The 22505-nt window shown below is 38.4% G+C and overlaps 1 protein-coding gene across 10 annotated transcripts in view; it reads right to left on the reverse strand.

Moving 5' to 3' along the window:
• The window catches only part of SYNE1 (spectrin repeat containing nuclear envelope protein 1), a 477690-nt gene that overhangs the window by 254634 nt on the left and 200551 nt on the right, over positions 1–22505 (reverse strand). For all 10 annotated transcript variants that reach the window (XM_049653080.1, XM_049653082.1, XM_049653085.1 and 7 more), the window contains 11 exons: positions 19760–19987; positions 19258–19356; positions 17495–17685; positions 16964–17087; positions 15586–15752; positions 13450–13603; positions 9487–10115; positions 6182–6361; positions 3864–4014; positions 3102–3260; positions 1079–1261 (listed from right to left, as the gene is read on the reverse strand). In XM_049653080.1, coding sequence (XP_049509037.1) covers positions 1079–1261; positions 3102–3260; positions 3864–4014; positions 6182–6361; positions 9487–10115; positions 13450–13603; positions 15586–15752; positions 16964–17087; positions 17495–17685; positions 19258–19356; positions 19760–19987 — 2265 coding nt within the window. The remainder of the gene's footprint in view (positions 1–1078; positions 1262–3101; positions 3261–3863; positions 4015–6181; positions 6362–9486; positions 10116–13449; positions 13604–15585; positions 15753–16963; positions 17088–17494; positions 17686–19257; positions 19357–19759; positions 19988–22505) is intronic.

Genomic DNA, 22505 nt, shown 5'->3' on the forward strand with positions numbered 1-22505 from the left:
TATATATTTATAAATTTATATAATAAATTTAATATATATTCTATTAACTGTAAATTTATCTACAATTTAATTTTCAGTGATGGTTGTGTTTAACCCTGGCCTGCGAAGTTCTTTAAATTTTCATAATTTTTTTAAGAGCTGGTACAAGCCCTCTTCAGGCATACACTACTGTTTGAGCCGTAATGTTCATTTAACGTCAAAGATAACATCTTAAGAGACTGTAGTATCCCTCTCCTGACTGCCCTTGAAGTTGGGCTAATTTCCTCTACTTCTGTTTGCCCTTAGAAATAGGTGTTTGATTTAAAACTCTCCAGAAAGCTCTTTGCGTCAAGGCTAGATAGCCTAGGTATACAGTTGATTCACCTACGTTTTTTCAGACTGCAGTCATTCATCATCTATCTGTCATGTTCCATCTGTCCTAACTCCCTCTCTCTCTCTCTGCCCCTCCCCTGCTTGTAGTCTGTCTCTCTCTCTCAAAAATAAACATTAAGAAAAAAAAAAAAAGAACTTGATGAGTGAAGAAGTAAATGAATGCAAGAATGGAAATAAAAAGTTTAAAATAAAATGGTGACTAGAGCTTTTTAAAAGGCCACTTTCTGGGGAAGCCTGTCACACTCCCGTCTCCAGTTTTCTTCTGTTTCTAGAGGGGAAGTAGAAGAACCCAGCATCTACGCTAAGTGTTCAGCACATGGTAAGTACTCAGTAAACATCTTGTTTGAATGAAAAAAAAATCTAAATATGACTAAATTACAAACGCCTTCAAGTTGGTTTTCCAGTAGGAAGGTGCCATAGTCTGAAATGAATGGAAAAATGGGAAAAAACATAGATTTTATGGGCTTTTACTTTTCTACCAATATTTTAAGTTTAGAGGCCCAACTAAGAAGTAATAAAAAAAAGAAAAAAAAGTCTTATCCATTGCCTATTCAAGTCTCTAGTAAATAGCAAAAGATAGTTACGACTTTTGTAACATTCATATGCGTCTCTGAAAGAAAGAACGAACTTTTAAAAAAGGACACATTTTTCTTGTATTCTGGTCAATGAGCTCACAGGCTCACGTATGTAGATGTGGTCAATTTACCTCAAATTCTTTAAGGAATTCTTCTGCTCTGACGCTATTATTCAGGTTACTGATGCTTTCGGCCAACTGTGGAACAGAATTGTTTGACCATCCGTCGATCTCGTCTTTACTTGAAAGTACATCACCCCAAATGGTCAGGCTTGCCCTCAGCCTATCCATGTTTTCCTCAATTTTCTCTGATACCTGGGATAGAAAACAGAAGCCATGTCACTATTAGTCTGAGGCTTTAAGATGCTCCTTGCCTCACCAAATTGCTAAATAATGTCAATGCTTCCTCAATCAAAAACTATATTCTCACTGAAAAACAAAGTTTTACAAAAATTATTATAAGGGAATTCGTGCACTTGACTCAGATAAATGCTAACTATTACATAAATTGTTTCTGTCATTGGGAGAGTTGACTGAATTTCTGAGACATTTGATTTTCATTTGTAAGTTGGGAAACTAAGAACAGGATTATTGGAGTCAATTATAATATAACATTCTCTAGGATAAGGGTCCATCTAGGGCAGTATTATACTTATTTTTGAAAGGAACACAATAAGCACTTTTATTTGTAATGCTGAAGTATAAAAGTGGACATAAATTAGACATGAACATATTTATAGAATAAATAAATATGTAGGACAACAACCAACTTTGTACAACCAACTTTGTCTAAAGTAAAGCACTATTGCTTAATACTCTTCCTGCAGTAAGAATGTTTTTTAACATTTTTTTAATGTCTATTTATTTTTGAAAGAGAGAGCCTCCAGGCTCTAAGTTGTCAGCACAGAGCCCGACACGGGGCTCAAACTCACAAACCATGAGATCACGACCTGAGATGAAGTCTGACACTTAACTGACTGAGCCACCCAGGTGCCCTAGGCATGTTTGTTTTTTTTTAAGTTTATTCATTTTGAGAGAGAGAGAGAGAGAGAGAGCAGGGGAGGAGCAGAGAGAGAGAAAATCACAAGCAGGTTCTGCACTGCCAGTACAGAGCCCAATGTGGGGCTCGAACTCAGGATCTGTGAGATCATGACCTGAGCCGAAATCCAGTCAGATGCTTAACTGACTGAGCCACCCAGGCACACCAAGAATGTTTTGTTTTGTTTTGTTTTTATTTTATTTTTTTAAAATTTTTTAACGTTTATTTATTTTTGAGACAGAGAGACAGAGCATGAACAGGGGAGGGGCAGAGAGAGAGGGAGACACAGAATCTGAAACGGGCTCCAGGCTCTGAGCTGTCAGCACAGAGCCTGACGCGGGGCCCGAACTCACGAACCGTGAGATCATGACCTGAGCCGAAGTCGGATGCTTAACCGACTGAGCCACCCAGGCGTCCCTGTTTTGTTTTTTTTAAAGTGGAGGCAAGTAAGGTTTCCTGCAGTTCTCTAATTATTTGATTATAGTACACAATTATCAATGTCTAACTTTAGTAATATAGTTTAAGTAATTTAATCAATAGTAATGCACTGTAGGTTAACAGAAAGGCAACAGAATCACAGGATTTTTGAGCTGGAAGTTAACGTAAAACATGTATGGATTGAGATGTAGAGTTCCAGAGAGATCAAGTTGTTCACTGGTCACACAACTAGTAAATGACAGAGCAAGAACAAATACCCAAGGATGTAAACTACAAGTCTGATTTATACAATGCAAATATAGTCTTAGTACTCTAAGTGATTATACATTATAGTTTAATATTCTGTAGGACATTTATAAATTACTCTTCAATTTTTATCCATAATCTCAGAGTTTTGAGGGGAAAAAAACCATTTAGAGTTATAAATTTGTTGTGATTGAAGCTACCAAGTTAAATTCTAGAAAACTGCCACTGAATATTAACAAAATAAATCAAATAACCTTTTTTTTTACTAATTCTAAACTTTATGTGAATATTGTTTTTCTTAAAAATGTCATTTTGTCTGTAGCATTAAAAGCTAAAGATGAGATTCACATCCCCGAATAATCCTTTACCCCCTAATATGATAGACAAATATGAATATTTAAACTGTTCATACAATCCAGGTGATTATCTTACATCCAGCCATCTGTCCACAGTGCTCTCCATGTCTGTTTTCACGAGGTTGAAATCACCACTGTGAATTTTTTTCAGCTCAGATAATAACTGTTTTCCTTTACTTGTAAAGTTATCCAATTCTTTCTGTTTATTACACATTTCATTCTTGACACTTTCATGCTGTGGACATAAATGTTTCTTTAATTAATAAAATAATCAGCGATAAGTCAGGTGTTCAAAACCATTTGCCTCTGAGAAATTTATTTCATGGTTTGACCTTATGCGGAAACCAGTGATATGAATGAACTATATATCTTTTTGAATGGCTAGAATACTAGGATATCAGTATTCCTAAAACAAAACAAAACAAGTTGAGTTTGTCAGCATGAATGTTCTACCTCTATATGTACTGACAAGAGTTTTGTAGAGAATTCATTATAAGTGAAAATAAGACCTACTAAGTCTACTAAAATAAATGCATTTTTAAAAAACTTATATAGATATCTTTTTTTTTAAGTTTATTTACTTGGAGAGAGAGAGAGAGTGGAGGAGGGGCAGAGTCTGAGATGGGGAGAGAGAGAGAGAGAGAGAGAGAAAGAGAGAGAGAGAGAGAGAGAGAGAGAGAGAGAGAGTCCCAAGCAGGCTCTGCACTGCCAGCAGAGTCAATGCAGGGCTCGAACTCACAAACCCCAAGAACATGACCTGAGCTAAGATCAAGAGCTGGACACTTAACCGACTGAGCCACCCAAGCACCCCTAAGATAAATAGATTTTGAATTATTACCTTGGATAAAGCCCATTTAAGATCCTCCTGATCTTTTATAGTAGTTCTGGTTGCAAGCACATTGTTGGCATTTTCTAGGACTTTAGAAACAACTGACTTCAGGTTCTGATAGTCTCTCATTAAGTCAATAAGTCCACAGCATTGACCCTGGCTATAATAATTAAAGAAAAGATATCACTTATTATGATGTATGAAAGGGAAAGATTCTCTATGATTGGATTTGATATGTAACCACACAAATGTATTCATAGATGGCTGCTGGAATCAAGAGGAAACCATATTTCTACCCATTGAGGTCAAAAGAGTGCTGATCAAGCCAACTCAACTCTAATGGCCAAATTGTTTCAGTGAATGAAGAATGCACACAGTCATTAAAACAAATATGTGACCTCAATGACAAGAAAAAATATGTTCTTGACAACTAAAACTTATGTAGATACCAACAATCTTTGTTTTTTTAAAAATTTTTTTTGTTGTTTAATTGCATCATAGCAGTATATATTAAGAGGAAGCAAACAAAACAAAATAAAACAAAACCCCCACACCAAAAAACAAAATAACACTGCTTAATAAGTAAAATACACATGAGGATGTTGTTTTCCATTTCAATGACATAAATTTTCATTGAATTTGAATCCTCTTAAAATTGTGAAAATAAGAAGATAGTTTTTGTTTATAAGTATAAAATGTCTCTGAGCAGGCAATTCTACATGTAGGAATTTTTCCAAAGAAAAAGATGTACACTACGATTGAGGTAAAATTATATTCTTTACATCATTATTTATAATAGGAGAAAAAAATAGAAATAACCCAAATGTTAAAAATAGGCTATTAATTTTTTTAAGCTTATTTATTTTTTTTTTCAATGTTTTTTTTTTATTTATTTTTGGGACAGAGAGAGACAGAGCATGAACAGGGGAGGGGCAGAGAGAGAGGGAGACACAGAATCAGAAACAGGCTCCAGGCTCCGAGCCATCAGCCCAGAGCCTGACCCGGGGCTCGAACTCACGGACCGCGAGATCGTGACCTGGCCGAAGTCAGACGCTTAACCGACTGCGCCACCCAGGCGCCCCTAAGCTTATTTATTTTTGACACACAGAGAGAGAGAGAGAGAGAGAGAGCATGAGCTAGAGAGGGGCAGAGAGAGAGGGAGACACAGAATCCGAAGCAGGCTCCAGGCTCTGAGCCATCAGCACAGAGCCTGATGCGGGGCTCTAACTCACAAATTGTGAGATCATGACCTGGGCCAAAGTTGGATGCCTAACCGACTGAGCCACCCAGGCACCCCCAAAATAGGCTATTAATTGAATAAACTCTAATATATTCTTATAAGTGAATACTGTGCAATCTCTAACAAATCACAGTTTAAGAGAATATTCAATAATATGGAATAAAATTTTACAACACAGTTAACTTTCTAAAAGCTTACGTTAATAATCTATAATATACAACAAAAAAACTTATGTACATAAAAAAAATTGAACATGAATGTTTATAGATGCTTTTTGATAGTCATTAAACTGGAAAGAGTCCAAATATCCATCAACTGGTGAATGAATAAGCTGTGGTACACCTATTAAATCGAATATTATTCAGCTATAAAAAAGAATAGATGTTATTAATACAAATAACAATGTACATTATGCTAAGCAAAAGAAGGCATTTACCCAAGTGCAGTAAAAACTTAGGCACATGCACCCAATTGGCTATGAATGTTTATAGATGCTTTATTTACAATCATCCAAACTGGAAAGAATCCATTTGTATGTGATTCTGAGAAAAATAATACTACAGAGACATAAAACTGATCAACAGCTGCCAGGGACTAGACATGGGGGACGGGTTGATCACAATGAGACACAGGAGGATTTTTTTCAGGTGGTGGAATGATTACACAAGAGTTGATCGTAGTAATACTTACACAGTATGTGTGTAATCATAAACTGAATGTGTGTTAAACTCATACAAGGGCATACACTTAACAGGATGAAATTTATTAAACGTATATCATACTTTAATTATAAACAAGGAAAACAAAACAAAAAAAGAAAATCAGAGGTTAAGACTCTCACAGTAGCCCTTTGTAATTGTTGACAACTCCTGCTTTTAAGCGCTACATTTCACCTACCATTGTTATTTCAAGACATCTTCCTCAATAAAGTTTTGTAGGACTAAATTTTTAACGTATGAGAGACACAGAATACCTAAGGTGGCAAAAGATACTCAACTCGATCACACCAACACAAATGAAAACAGACAACAGCCCAATGCCACAAAATAGAAAGTTAAAAACAACAACTGAGAGGATTTTTACTTACTTTTCATGAATTAGTTTTTTGGTATCATCCCAGGTGACCTCTAAGCGGTTTATCTCCCTGTTGACCTCAGATGCAAAGGCCACATCTTTCTGAGCAATTTGTTTAGCTTTGTCTTTCAACCAACATAGTTCATGCTCATGAGAATTCAATTCATCCTCTAACTGATTAAAGACTCTCAGCCTGTGAATCAAAATGTTATTATATTATTAACTTATTAAAGGTAAGAATATTTCTTCTCCATAAAGCACACCTATAGCTATCTGGAAAAACTTTTTTTTTTTAATTTTTTAATGTTTATTTTTGAGAGAGAGAGAGAGACACTGTGTGCGTGTGCACGCAAGTCGGGGAGGGGCAAAGAGAGGGAGACACAGAAATCCGAAGCAGGCTCCAGGCTCTGAGCTGTCAGCACAGAGCCCAACGCGGGGCTCAAGCCCACAAGGCATGAGATCATGACCTGAGCTGAAGTTGGACGCTTAACAGACTGAGCCTCCAAGGAGCCCCAGATATCCAGAAAAACTTTTAACACAGCAATTAAATTAAGGTACCTCAACTGAGAATGATGCCTTTTAAACTTAAATTTGCAGAATTCATACTCTACCTTAGGAAACATTTAAAGTCATTTTCGCTATTCATCATCAACTTTCTATTAAGTCTGTATTCTCTTTCTATTTTGCTTTCACAGTATAAGACTTGAAAGACTAGGGCTGGACTTGTAGGTAAAGTAGGTGAGTCCTTACCATAAGGTCTTTGGTAAAAAGTCCTTCTGTGCCCTGAGGTCCAATTCATGTAAAATAATAATATTTAAGAAAACAGTTGTTTCATTTCAAATAAAAATAGCTTTATTTTTTGTCCCTAATATATTACTCTTTGAGCACTTGTAAAATGTGGCCACGTAGAGGCAGCCATGGACTCATAGATTCTTGCATTTTGGTGCAGCGCTGCAAAGTTGATAAAGTGAGTGCACGTGCACCATTCCATTTAATTCCCCAAATGAAGTGGTTAAGAGCAGGCATTATCATTATCTGCACCTTACAAGAAGACAGGGGATTTGCCCAAGGTTGCACAGTGAAGCGGAAGTATGGTTGGAGCTTAATAAACCCGTCAATTCAGTGCAACATTTTCTATAATATCTGTGTGATTTTGGTGAGTTCAGTATTAGAGGTATTGACATGGCTCTTGAGCCCAATCCTGGCCTTCTTCTCCAACAATTTTAGGATCGCCTGTCTGTGTAACCTAATTAGGCCAGGGAGAGCCATTCTGCCCTGCAGCACCAACCCGATTGCTGACTCCCTGGGTGAGCTCTTTGTTCTTTTGCTGTATTTGGCTCCTCATGTTGTCTTTCCTCTGGAGGCTATTATTCCATCTCAAATTGCATTCTTTTTTGTAAGTTTGTTGTTACACTAGTCAGCTTATTGCTCACAAGGCGTGTTAGCCTCAAGAGCCATTATTATCTAACTGTAAGCTTTTGCTAAATGCTTGATTCCGGTTAAAAGGAAGCACATCACAATGGTCTTGGCGAGATCGACACAATCCTTATCGATTATGGACACCTTGGTATGAACACATTTCAGATGTTTCTCTGCCCCCTGAAAAAAGTGGAAGAGAAATGACCCTGAGAACATAAGTGGGGAAAAAGGTCTATTAAGAAGGAAAAATAAGGGGCGCCTGGGTGGCTCGGTCAGTTAAGCGTCTGACTTTGGCTCAGGTCATGATCTCACAGTTCGTGGGTTTGAGCCCCACGTCGGGCTCTGTGCTGACAGCTCAGGTCCGGGAGTCTGCTTTGGATTCTGTGTCTCCCTCTCTCTCTGCCCCTTCCCCACTCATGCTCTGTCTCTGTCTCTCTCAAAAATGAATAAATGTTAAAAAAAAAAAAAAAAACTTTTAAGAAGGAACAATAACATGAGGGCACCTGGGTGGCTCAGTCAGTTAAGCCTCTGACTCCTGATTTCGGCTCAGGTCATGATCTCACAGTTTATGAGATCAAGCCCCACGTCAGGCTCTGTACTAACAGCGAGAAGCCAGCTTGGGATTCTCTCTCTCCCTCTCTCTCTCTGCCCCTCCCCTGCTCATGCTGTCTTGCTCTCTCTCTCTCTCTGAAAGTAATTGAGTAAACATTAAAAAAAGAAGAAGAAGAGATAAGATTGAGATGAAAGTTATAGTATTAGAGGAAAAAATGACTTTCAAAATTACGGTAGAAAAATACCCCTGATCCCTTCGGTTCTCTATTAAACTCACCTGACAAAACCCCACCTTAGCTTAAGCCCACTCCTCTGCCTTCTCCATACCTCTGAGCAAACAGTCAAAAGTAGTTGGTGAAAACTGCTCTGCCAAGCTGACTGGTTTCACTTTAAGTGAAGGAATGCAAATCTCAAACCTTACCAAGCTTCCAGAGACATCATTTCCATGTCCTACTGAAGAACCACTTTATACCATTTTCTTTCCGCCAATATCCTGCCCCTCACTCTCAGCTAATGAGCTTGCTCCAGTCTTTTTGAGGGGCTGACTGCCACCAGGAAGAATTCCCTCAGATTTTTACCACCAGGACTACAAAGCGACTCGAATCCTCTGCCTTCATTTGTACTACAGCAGACGAGGCCCTTCTCCTCACAGCTAAACGTTGTTTAAAAATAGATAACATGGGGCGCCTGGGTGGCTCAGTCGGTTAAGTGTCTGGCCTCGACCCAAGTTATGATCTCACGGTTTGTGAGTTCAAGCCCTGCTTTGGGCTCTGCTCTCAGCACAGTCTGCTTTGCATCCTCTATCCCCCGCTGTCTCTCTGCTCCCTCCCTGCTCTCTCAAAAATAATAAATAAAAAAAAATTTTGTGAATAAAAAAATAAAAATAGATAACATGATCTGTATAGTCTGTTATAAATAAGATCTTAGAGTGGCTTACACAGACACAGCCCTTAGGAAAATCCTTAAGGGAACCAAAGAAATTTTAGTACTTCTTTTTTTTTAATTCTTTTTAAATGTTTATTTATTTTTGAGAGAGAGGGAGACAGAGTGCCAGTGGGGAGAGGGGCAGGCAGAGAGAGAGGGAGGCACAGAATCCAAAACAGGCTCCAGGCTCTGAGCTGTCAGCATAGAGCACAAGCCCTGAACCGAACTCGGATGCCTAACCGACTGCACCACCCAGGCGCCCCTAAATTTTAGTACTTCTTAAGTACAAATTAGTCATTAATTTTACCCTCAGAATATTAAAAGAAGTTGCTAAATACGATCCTGTTAAAGTGTTGCACGAGAGTTAATTCTAGAGCAAAGAAAGAATAGACCGCACAGCTGGCCCCGGCGGTTTCTTCCTACCTCTGCTGAAGAGCTTGACGCGTAGGCTCTTTCAGCCTCTCTTTGTCCGTCCTTTCTTCGATGTCCTCGATGCTTTTCAGCAACTCCTCTTTCTGGTCTTGGAATGCTTTTTTCAATACTGCCAGGGCATCTGCTTCACTCTGCTTAGTTCCCAGAAGGTTCTGGATCCTCTCTAACTCAAAACAGAGGTGATCAGCTGTGCTTCTGCAGGAAGTCCTTTGCTCGGAACTTCCACTTTTAAGATGGTATTGGGCTTTGGCGAGAATGCCGTCAAGACTGACGGCCGTAGATTCTAATGTTTTGGCATCTTGAATCGCACGATTTAGGTCCTTTTTTAATAAATCAGTCTGTTTCTTACTCATACTGTCGGTGGTTTCCACCGTGTGCCTCAGCCGGTGGAGAACCCCTGACAGAGAGGCGTGGCACTGTAGGAATTCAGCCAACTGGGACAGGGCAAGCTGCCGCCTTCCCACCACCTGGCTGGCCTCCTCAAACAGCTGGAAGCAGTCCTCAGCCTTGCCCTGCAGGAGGTGGAGGTCCTCAGCTCGACCCAGAGCCCCCAGCTTCGCCAGGTGATCCCGCAGACTCTGCAAGTCTCCCATTTTGCTCTCTGCTTCCGCTTCGTGGTCCTGGAAGGGAAGAGAGGGGTATTGGTGGCTCAGATACCCTGTGGCTAATGACACGGACATATTCAGGATTTGTGGTGTCAACATACATTTTTTTTTTAACGTTTTATTTTATTTTTGAGACAGAGAGAGACAGAGCATGAATGGGGGAGGGTCAGAGAGAGGGAGACACAGAATTGAAACAGGCTCTGGGCTCTGAGCTGTCAGCACAGGGGCCCGATGCGGGGCCCGAATTCACGGACCGCGAGATCGTGACCTGAGCCGAAGTCGGCGCTCAACCGACTGAGCCACCCAGGCGCCCCTCAACATACATTTTAAATGGGGGCGCCTGGGTGGCTCAGGCGTTTAGCATCCCACTCTTGATTTCGGCTCAGGTCACAATCTCACAGTTTGTGAGTTCGAGCCCGGCCTCAGGCGGGCTTATCAGCACGGAGCCCGCTGGGGATTCTCTCTCTCCCTCTCTCTGCTCCTACCCTGCGTGTGCTGTCTCTCTCTCAAAAATAAATATATAAACTTAAAAAAAAACAATTAACAAAGATACATTTTAAATGCAACGGATGGTGTAGGATTTAAAGGCCATCTATAGCGAATCTTTCAGAGACGTTGTTAAAATTTCCCATTTTCTCGTCTATATGTTTCACGTGAAACACAACGCTGATTTGAAACTAATTTGTTCCGTGGAAAAGACTGTCATCATGCACAGAAATAGTAAAAGGAAATTTTATATAAATACATACATATATATGCATAATTTGGAAGATTTAAAATATATATGTATGTACATAGTTCTAGTATATATAATATATAAATACTATATTATAGTATATATAATACTATTTTATATTTATAGTCAAAAAACAAATCACCGGCCCATAATGGAGTCACTTATGGTAGGTCATGTCACCAAACTGGCACTTCATACTTAACCCAACTGCAGTTTTAGACTCCTCCAGAAATATAGTGTTAACTTGTCAGTCAGGAGTTTTCTGGCCATGAAGTAATCTGTCACAAGGGGCCTCTCCTCCCCCCTCCCCCATCCAAGGAAGATGAGGTCATCTACAAGATAAGACCCCAGCTCAACCCCTAAGGGAAAGTGACCTTGCCTGAAAGGATCTTTTCTTTTGCTAAGAACTTCCTTGTCCCACTCTCCTTCCTGGGGAAACCTTCCATTTTGTACAACCCCTCTGAGCTCCTTCCTATTTGCTGGATGGGATACTGCCTGATTCACAAATTATTTAATAAAGCCAGTTAGATCTTCAGATTTACTCAGTTAATTTTTTGTTTTTTAACAATTCTCTCCCTCTCTCTCTCTCATATATATATATATATATATATATAATAATACTATATATATATGCTATATATAAAATATATTGTAGTCTGAAAATTTTAACACACACACACACACACACACACACACACACACACACACTAAAGCTAATTCTAACAGAGTTGTAGGAAAGAATAATAGGAATAGATTAGCCTCTCGTCAGAGGCACTGGGTGAAGCAGATGAAAATATAAGGTTTTAGCTCCCTCCTTTACAGAAATGAATATGAACTCCATGAGACTATTGTATAGGAAATCTGACTTGCTCACAATAAATCATGTTTGAAATCTCTTAGAGCATTGCTGACAATCTCAGCATGGCTCCCATTAAAGAGAAATTACTATCTTAATTTTGACCACAATGGCCTTAATATTCTCCTCAGCTTGACTATTACACTTTAGAAAGCTTCTTTGAGCCTTGACTTAGGAGAATTTACAAATTCATTCTCTGCCCTTTTGAGATACAAATCTTTTTAAAAGTTTCTGTACAGTTATAACCCAAGAACGTTTCTCAGGAACATGGGAGACGTCCTTTCCAAACCAACACACTGAGTTAACAAATGCTTGATGGTTTTACCCTAAGGAAACTCTGGTTGATGTGACTGATTTATGAGCTTGTTTTGTTGTAGAAGCTGAGTGACCACAGATGAGCAAAGACTAGAGCAAGCTGGGAAGAATCCTTGCAGTTGTGCAGAAGGGACCAAAAGTGATATAGAGTAACCTCTATGATGATATACCCCTCGATCTCCCCCAGCTGGTCATGCTCATACCACCATCTAATGAACATGTGTCCCATGAAAGACACAATTCCTGAATGCACAGCTCAGAAAGGAGAATACCTCCCTTTTCCCCTATATCCATCTTAACTCCTTATCCTTAAACGCACCCAACCCCAACCCTCTGGGGAGACAAATCTGAGCCAGCCTCTTATCTCTGTGCTTGGCAATAAATCTTTCCCTCTGCAAAAGCCCAGTGCTATGGTATTTGGTTTTCTGTTGCATGATGGCAAATGAACTCTTTTCAGTTTGGTAACACTTTTGAAATATAATCATGAAGGAAGATAGTGCCCCCATCTCCCTGTTTCTTTCTAGGGTAGGAGCCCAACTTCAGTGGGCACCTTGCTCTAAGTGATAAAACTACTTGAGGTCATAACGATATGACCAAGTACTATTCCTCTGGGGAAATCCAATTAGCAAAGCTGGCACAAAGTGAGCACTCAATAAATATTAAATGTTTTATCATTAAATACTGTTATAAGTTTATTATGTAGCTTATCTCCAACTACCCCAATACTTGATCAATATCTGATTTTTTAAATATTTTTTATGTCAGGATAGATATTACACATAATTTATACATAAGGAAAATAAATCGTGAATTTTAAATAACTTTCAACCTAAAGAGTAATTCAGAAAAACTGTATCATTAAAGCATTGGAATTCACTATTAGTATGATAGGGAAAGAAGTCGGACGTTCAACCAACTGAGCCACTCAGGTGCCCCTAGTCTCGGCCATTCACTTTTGAATGCCCCTTGTCTGCAAAGAGAGCTTTCATACTATTCTTGCTTTCTGATCTTAAACTCTAATAAGCTTGTGCCTGCTGCTCATTTTATTCTGTGTCCACCTCTTCATTCTTCAAAGCAGCGAGACAAGGAACCCTGGGTCTTAAGGTAAAAAATCCTGCAACATTTGTTTTCAACATTGGAACAAAACAAACCAAGAAGTTTAAAAAGGAACATTCTTGTCCCTTTACCCTAGAAATCATTTTTTGAAGTAACAGTGTCTTAACGTGATTGCCTATTTTATCTGAAGTGGTTTTATCTGCTTAATTGATCTGCATAACACATTGCCTGGACCCATATGCTCAATTATTAAGACATTTGCATATGAATGCAAGGTTAACTTGCTGTCAAATGGTTGGATATTTAAAAAAAATATTGCTTTTCTTTATAATTCAAGGACTCTCTTTTATGAATAAATTCTTTGATCTTAAAAGAATGCACTTTACCTTGTGCCTAGCAAATGCTGCCTGATGGTCTGTTATGCTTATCTCCGAAGTAGTTTGTAATTCACTGAGAAATAGCTTAATCCAGACAGAAAAGGAAAGCAGCAGCTCATCAAATTGCTGGTGTTCAGAGACCACAGACTGAAGAAAATTAATCCTATGTAGAGAAAGGTGTTAAAAGTTAAAACGTCCCGCAGATGAACAGAAAAAGACAATGACACATTTTTGCAGTAAGTTTAAACAAGGGCAAAAGTGATGTGGTCATACATACAATGACAAATCAAGACCCTACAATTCACTCTGTAGGTAACAGCCAGGAATGGTTTTAATGTAATCAGAACATTATCTGCCAAGCTTAAACATGGAGGCAATTTCCTATAGCACCTAGGAAGGTGAACCAAAATTGTGGTCTATGAGGGACCCACATAGTCAACTTCTCTGACCTCATCTGATACAGCCCTGCACCACACTGCGACTGCCTCAGTGGAGGAATACCATGTGAGGCAAAATTCTAATTACCATTTTTTTCCTGTACACAAACAGCTTGGGCAAAAACAATACAAACATGAGCAACCCTTTCTGTTTCGATATATTGCAACCAGTTTGATCATTTGCCCTAAATGTAAGACTGAAATTTTGGACTGGGACTCATCAGAAATGCTAATTTTTGAGCACTTTGAGGTTCTTTTCTTTCTTTTTTAAAAATTTTAATTCCAGGGGCACCTTGGTGGCTCAGTCCCTTAAGCATCTGACTCTTAATTTGGACTCAGTCACAATCTCACGTTTTGTGAGTTTGAGCCCCACATCGGGCTCTGTGCTAATCCCTTTGGATCGTTTGTCTCCCTCTCTCTCTGCCCCTCCCTCATTAGCACTCTCACACTCTCTCTCAAAAATAAATAATAAAACATTTAAATAAATAAATAAATAAACTAAAATTTTAATTCCACTATAGTTAACATACAGGGTTATATTAGTTTCAGGTGTACAATATAGTGAGTCAACAACTCTATACATTATCCAGTGCTCATCACAATAAGTGTTCTTAATCCCCTTCACCTATTTCACCCATTCCCCCACGCACCTCCCCTCTGGTAACCATCAGTTTGTTCTCTATAATTAAGAATCTGTTTCTTAACTTTGTCTCTTTTTTTTTTCTTTGCTCATTTGTTTTGTTTCTTAAATGCCACATATAAGTGAAGTCATATGGTATTTGTCTTTCTCTGACTGACTTATTTTGCTTAGCATATACTGTCTAGATCCATCCATGTTGTTGCAAATGGTAAGATTTCATTCTTTTTCATGGCTGAGTAATATTCCATTGTATACATACCACGTCTTCTTTGTCTATTCATCTATCAGTGGACACTTGGGCTGCTTCCATAATTTGGCTGTTGTAAATAATGCTGCTGTAAACATAGGGATGCATATATCTTTTCAAATGTGTTTTTGTATTCTTTGGGTAAATACTCAATAGTGGAATTACTAGATCACATGGTAATTCTATTTTTAATTTTTTCGAGGAACCTCCATGCTGTTTTCCACAGTGACTGCACCAGTTTGCATTTCCACAACAGTGCATGAGGGTTTCTTTTTCTCCACATCCTCGTCAACACTTGTGTTTTGGATTTTAGTCATTCTGACAGATGTCATGTGATAGTCTCATTGTGGTTTTGATTTGCATTTCTCTGATGATAAGTGATGTTTAGCATCTTTTCATGTATCTGTTGGCCACCTCCACGTCTTTGGAGAAATGTCTGTTCATGTCATCTGCCCATTTTTAATTGGATTATTTTTTGGATGTTGAGTTGTATCAGTTCTTATTAAGTTCTTTACATATTGATATATTTTGTTTGTAAGTTCTTTATATATTTTGTATATATTTATACATTTATTTATTGGGTATGTCATTTGCAAATATCTTCTCCCATTCAGTAGGTTGTCTTTTAGTTTTGTTGATTATTTCCTTTGCTGGAGCACTTTTATTTTTTAAATGAAAAAGTAATTTTTCCCCCATCTATACTTATCTGAATAGTTTGGTTAGGTAAAAGCAAACAAAACTCTGTTTTCTTACCTTATATGCTAACCATTTTAAAAAAAAGAATGATATAATTTATTTTATTTTTTTTTAGAAAACCCAACCTTTTGCTAATTATCTGTGGCAAATCTCTCCATCTCTCATCCAACTGCTCCAAATGTAGTTTCATCATTTTCACATCATCTTTGGAGGCCACTGAAAATAGTGATTCCTTCAATTGCAAAAGGTTGCTATAGACTGAGGCCTGGGATACAAGTTCGTTTTGCAGTGCCTGAAAGAAACAGAAAACATTGTAGATCTCATCCCAGCATGATCAACGAAGAAGGACCATGTGACACAGGTGGTTGTTGTCCAAAGGCTTTGCAAAACAGAAGTCATTGGCACCAGGCCTAAAGAGAGTTTTTATTACCCGATTGAGAATGAATTTGCTTAACCTTTAATGAAACATTTAAAATGCTACTAAGACCTGAATTCGTTTTCTGAAGTCTGAGTTCTATTGAGTTAGGCAACTTTCTTTCTGCAGAATTGCTTTCAAGATGAAGAAACGGGGGAGGTCAAGCGAATCAAAGGAAAGCTATTGCTAAAGAGAAACAATGCATTTCTAACAATAATACAGATGGGATTCTGGGTACCAGGAACATGGTCTCCCTCTTCCTTTAGAGACTATATTTCCCAAACTGGGAAACTTTAAGGCTCTTCATTTTGTTTTCATGCCACAGAATGACTTATTTTTAATCAGGCGACGAATCTCTGAGGTGCTGTGAGGGGTGCATAAAAATTGTGGTTCCCATCTAATACGAGATGGAAGATAAACACTCGTAACATGGTGTTGAGTGGGATTATAATGTAGTGTGGCACATAGCAGATGCCTGTCACCATGCTTTCTCCCCTCCTGAATGAGGCCAATGTGTGTGATACGAGGAAACGTGCTACAGGCTTCGGAGGAAGGAGTACATAGCCTGTGGATGGCAGGAAAGATCATAAAGCAGAACTGGGACCTAGGCTGAGCAGGACAACACACACACAGCCAGACTGTGTGGATGTACAAGGAAGGTTCAGAGCACAGCGTGAGGCAGTTTGGCAGATACTGTGCCCGGATGCAAGGATCTCGGAGCCTTCAGCCCCCTCCTGGTCCCCTAACCCACATAGCACTTACGTTCTGTGTAGAGATGTGTAGGAATAGTTTTATATGGCCAGATAGCTTTGTGTCATTTTTAAGAAAAAGAGCTGTGACTTCCCTTCTTAGAACACCTTATGGTGTATTTTTAAAAAAATAAGAACTTGTTTTTCATTGTGGACTGATGATTGCTCTCTAACCTCAGGGCAGGAAACAGTCACTGGGACTGACTTTCTCCTTCTGAGGAGCGACCCTTTGGGCGATTAATGAACAATGTCAGTGTACAATAAAACAGAAAGGCAGCAGGACCAAGAGTGTGGGAAACCCTAAAGTCAAGGAAGGAGAAAATGTGAACATAAACTTGCCTGTATTGATTGAAGTTCACTCTCTACTTTGACTCTGTCTGCAGAAATGTCCATTTCTGGAGAACTGGCTATTGCCTCACACCGCTCTAACCAGGTTAAAAAGGTTGACAATTCTTTCTCTAGCCTAAAGAAAGCAGAGGTGAGAAACGAATTAATCCAAGATTATCATGCCGGAAAACTCAACGTTTCCAAAGTTGCAGGGTCCAACACTAACCATTACAAATAATACAATGTCAGTTACATTATTACTAGATATGAAGGCAAAAGAAGAATAAAAAGCCCATTCCCTTCACGTTCATATAGGTATTTGTACACACGTTTCTATCTGTGTAATACGAAGGTACATATATATCCTCTCCACTCTCAGGGATCTTCATCATCTAACAAAGACCAAGATGTTCCCATATTAGACACATGAGTTGATGTGTTTTACCACTGGGATGACTGTTTCCCAACAGCTGGTCCGGAATTTCCTACCTACGAGTGGCAGTTGAAATCCATGCTGCCAACTCGGGAAGGAAAGTGGCTCACCTCTGCCAGTGGGCCAGCAGGTTCTCCAGCACAGCCTGCCTCTCCTTGGCCCGACTCCGTGTCTCCTCGTACCTCTGCTGCAGGGCCGCGGCCTCTTGAACGGAGGAGGTGCCTCTGTTAGCCACCTTCTGGGCGCTGGCTGAGACTGTGGTCACTGCACTGTTCAGCGCCTCCAGGGCCTGGCAGAGGTCCTGACATGAGGCAAAAGGACAGCAAAGGAAGCACAACATCAAGAAATGAGGCTTACGTCTTTCTTTGAGACCTGTCACCACCCCAAATTTTCCCTAAGTCATGATAACCAGCAATGGAATAAAAATGACTCTGGCCATGATCTTCAGCAAGACATCGTCAGTGAGAGAGTTACTTCATGCATATAGAAGTCAAAAATGAAAATGGAAAGGTTTTTCCCCAAATAAGAATTTATTGCTGTATATCTGAATAATTTCAACTTTCCCTTAACGATGCAGATAATTTGTGAAAATTATTATTCATTTTATGCCAAATACATGTTTTAAAACACGCTCTGTTTAATTTGTAAGAACTATATGTAACATGCAATCACCTCTATCAAAAATATATGGGGAGTGATATAGCTGACATGTTTGCTAACAGGAGTGATAATAACGGTGCCTCAGTGTTATGTACATTTCATATAAATGCATTTAATCTTCATAAGAATCTTTAGAGTTGTGTTCTTTCAATATCCTCATTGTACAGATCATAAATGATGACAGAGAAAAAAAATAATCTGCTTTAAGAAATCTAAATGTTAGAAAAAATAGAATATTATCGTCTCTGGTACTCAGTTATTGACTTAGTTAACTATTTTTTTTAATGTTTATTTATTTATTGAGAGACGGAGAAAGAGTGTGAACAGCGGAGGGGCAGAGACAGAGAGGGAGAGAGACAATTCTAGGCAGGCTCCATGCTGTCAGCACAGAGTCTGACGGGGGGCTTGAACTCGAAAACCGTGAGATCATGACCTGAGCTGAAACCAAGAGTCGGCTGCTTAACCAACTGAGCCACCCAGGTGCCCTAAAAAAATGCATTCTTATTTTAAGTATTCAAATGATATAAATTCCACTCCCCTTTGCAGGTATTCCTTTGTCAACTGTTTGCTTTCTATCACTGTAGCTCCTGCCCTAGGCACATTATATGTGTGCATCCATGCACGTATATAGGGACAACGTGTGTCATCCATGCACGTATATAGGGACAACGTGTGTGTATATATATATTAAGTAACATATTTCTTTTTAGCTTTTTTTCATGCCTGATTCTCCCCCTCTGCTCCTTCCCCTAAATTTTACCAAAGGCATCTGTCTGTTACTTTGCAGAACACCTCACAGTAGTTACTAGTTCAGGCACCAGACCAAAAACACTAGTCATCAGTGAAAGATTAGTGAGAACATATTCTTTGCACATCTGGGTGTAGTGAGTTAGAATCTAAAATCTTCTATGCACATGCAGTTTTTTATGCACATTTAATTTTTTATAATGCCTGCAAGAAGTAACAGAATTTACTAAAGCTATAATCCGAAAAAGTTACATGTCTTAATTATGAGAAAGAAATACATTGTAAATGAATACTCCTTTCATATGAATTTTTTAATAAAGATTTACTTGCGTACTTATATTTCCTGTGTTACGTGAAGTATGTTTGATCTGTATCGTTCCTCAAGTAACATAAAAATCCTTTCAATTTTAACTGCCATAAAAATATTTACTATGATTTCAAGCAGGAATTATCAGATTCCTCTTACCATATGTTCTTGGAGAATTTTGTATGTTTCTGTGGCTGAAGAACATATTTTAATTGGATCAGCAAGTTTATCTTCAAATTCAGAGACAGACTTCTGGATCTAAAACATTAGTGAAATACAAAAATAATGGTGGGGAAAATGCATGTCAAAGAAGAAAAAGTTATTGAGGAAGCAGCATGCCTATCTTTTTGGATAACTTGCAATATAATGATACTATATATAGATATATTTTTTTTAAAAAATCTAAAATTGATGTGTCCCACTGTTTGAAAGGAATAGATAAGCCTTAATGCCTAATCTGAACACAATGTATAATGACATTTTTATATTACCTCAACAAAGGAACCCCGTGAATATTTAAAAAGTTGGTCATCATTGACAACTTGGTAAATGATTGGCAAATTGTATCTTCCCTTAGTCTACTCTTTCGGGACTATGTATTGCATTTCATTATAAATGCAATAGGCAATAGTATCTTTGGCACGCACAGACCCATTCTTACCTTTCTAAGATTCTCTTCAAACTTTTGCTGCTGAGATAAATGTCCCAGGATTGTTCCTTCCAAACACTGCGCATGCTCTCGGAGTTCTTCCCAGTACCTTCTTATTTGTGTCAACTTGGCTTTGATGCGAGCAGATTCTCCAGTGGTGACAAACTGAGCGAAAGACTGAGCTGCTTCTTCTAGCTCTGTAATGCAGCCGATCTTGCTTTCTATTTCCTGAATTATGACCTAATATTTAAAACAAGGAAAATGACAATGTAGGCTGAGCAAGCTTGTCTTCCTGAAATAATAGATTATCTGCACAGAGAGAAAATTAGGAGAGATTTTCTTAGCTGACATTTCAACATACTTGGGCTATTAGAGAGCAACTATGAACAAACATCATGTTTCCTGACCTTATTTGGGGAGGAGAGATGTGTAGAGTGTCTGAAAAATACAAACTGATGGCGGTCGTGCTCACTGCGTAGAGAATAAAGGGAAATACCTACTCCTGTTGCAGTGAAGTGAGCAGAGAGATGTCCCTGTATTTCACTTTTTTTTATTTTTGTAGTTCATGTCTTACCGAAAACTAGAAGTCTCTCTAAAGGTACAGAGAATTCCCGCTTATCCTGTGAGTTATGCCTTGTAACCAGTGGATCTGGGGAGCACTGTGTTCCAATAACTCATAGAAATGCTAGTATTGACATTCACTCAATTTCCCTCTAACTTGGTTGAGTATTTCATATTTTCCCAAGGCAGAAGCTTTTCTGATTCCACTCTTACCTAAAGCCAGCCTTTTCAAATTTATCATCTAGTCTTTACGCCAGTGGTTTCCAAATTTGGAATATATTAGGATCACCTGGCCCCCATCCACAGGGACTCAGACTCAGCAGGTCTAAGGTGAGGCCTAGACTTTGCATTTCTTACAAATACCCAGGCGCTGCTGCTCCTACTGATGCAGGCTCCACTCTGAACCACTGCTTTACCCATTAGCTGTGGCCTCTACAGTGAAGCACCTAGACTAGAATTCCCATTTGGAGCGGGACGATCCTTTATGCATTCGCTAACACGTGAAAAGCACCGATGGCCACTAAGGATGTGGGTGCGGGAAGGAGATATGTCTATCATATACATAGAGGCTTATTTATGCGTAAGAGAATGAACATGATTCCTCTGAGAAAAAGAGCCAAACCTTCCAATCAAATAAAGCCAAAACTTCAGACAAGTCTCAGTTTCAAGTAAGTTAAATGGAGAATACAACTACCCTAGGAAAAAAAAAAAAACTGTGTGACTTATGTCTACGTGAGACAACAGTCAGAAATAACTTGCCTAGATGAGACAATCAGGAATAATTTACATCAGATTAGTGCCAGGTGCTCATCACTTATTTATTTTTATTTTTCATATGCATAACTACAGCGGTATCTCTGATAGATTTGTTATTTGAACATGAACACAACCTTTCTTCGTTTTGCTGTTTTTCAAGGTGATGTTGTAGAAAAATTACTCATAAATTCAACAAATATGTATTTACGTCCCCTAGGTGCCAAAAAGGGTTTTGGGTGTCTCAGTGAAGCAATCTTCATTAAGACCGAAGTTCTTAGATTTTAGAGTAATACGTGTCACCAACAAATTCATAAATGCAAACTATGGAATCATACTGTTGGATTCTAATCCAAAAAGGGTAGATGGAAGATGGACCCAGTGTATCTTTTGTAAATTATCAACTAAGAATAGGAAAATCAGTCAATTTAGAGTAGCATGTAATGAAACATAAAAGTGGGCTTCTAGATAAATATCCTTGTGACAATGCAAATACTTCATAAAGTTTAACCCCAAGGTTGTTTTCAAGTGAAATGCTATGACAAGTGTTACCTTATTTCTAATATTTCCTAGATCATCTTTGGTTTGGAAACAGAAAGTGAACCTATTAGCCTAAATCCACAGTACTAATGTATTCCACACCATCTTTGCTTATTTCTAGCAAAAACTTTTTTCCATTATTCATATTCATTTGGTACATTTTAGACAGTTTCCAAAATACCATATTGGAATATTAAAATGTCTTTTTCATCTAATGACATGGAAATCTACAATTGGATGTTTATATATTTAGAAATAAAATGTGTAATCGTTTTATTTCCCAAAGAGTAAAGAGGTGATGACATTTGATCATTGATATAGTTCAGAAGTCCTGGAAATGAATTAAGGTTGAAATAACAGTAAAATGAATTATGGCAAGAATAAACAAATTAAAAAGGGTATGCCAAAAATTTTTGAAAGAAAATTTTTGATAAAACTATTTAAATGTGCTATTCTTTGTTTTGTTAGGATGTAGTGAAAGGGTTAAATGATAACTTTTAAAAACAGCGTTAGAGATTAAACATATTTCATGAATACTTCTTAGTGGATTGGCATCTATTTTCCCTAGTATACCACACAAGACATTAACAGATTCCGTACACGAGATTCCACATAGCCTTGAGTGCAAAAGATGTGTGATAAACCAGGATAATCTGCATGGTAATGTAAGCTTAGCTAAGCACCATCGCGCCCTTCCGCAGCGCACACGGGAATCACTTGTTCTGAGCCACACTGTGAAATACCTTGGTATTTATATTACTATTTTTAATTGAATGAAATGGCAGTGGGTTTTCCCCTTCCAAAAACATGAGACTAGATAGAAAAAGAAGTGGCTGCATTTTGTAAGTGTGTCGTGTAAAAAAATGTATAAAAGACAGAGAATTCACGTCTTTCAGTCCTTTTC

Source organism: Panthera uncia, assembly GCF_023721935.1.
Source record: "Panthera uncia isolate 11264 chromosome B2 unlocalized genomic scaffold, Puncia_PCG_1.0 HiC_scaffold_24, whole genome shotgun sequence".
NCBI lineage: Eukaryota > Metazoa > Chordata > Mammalia > Carnivora > Felidae > Panthera > Panthera uncia.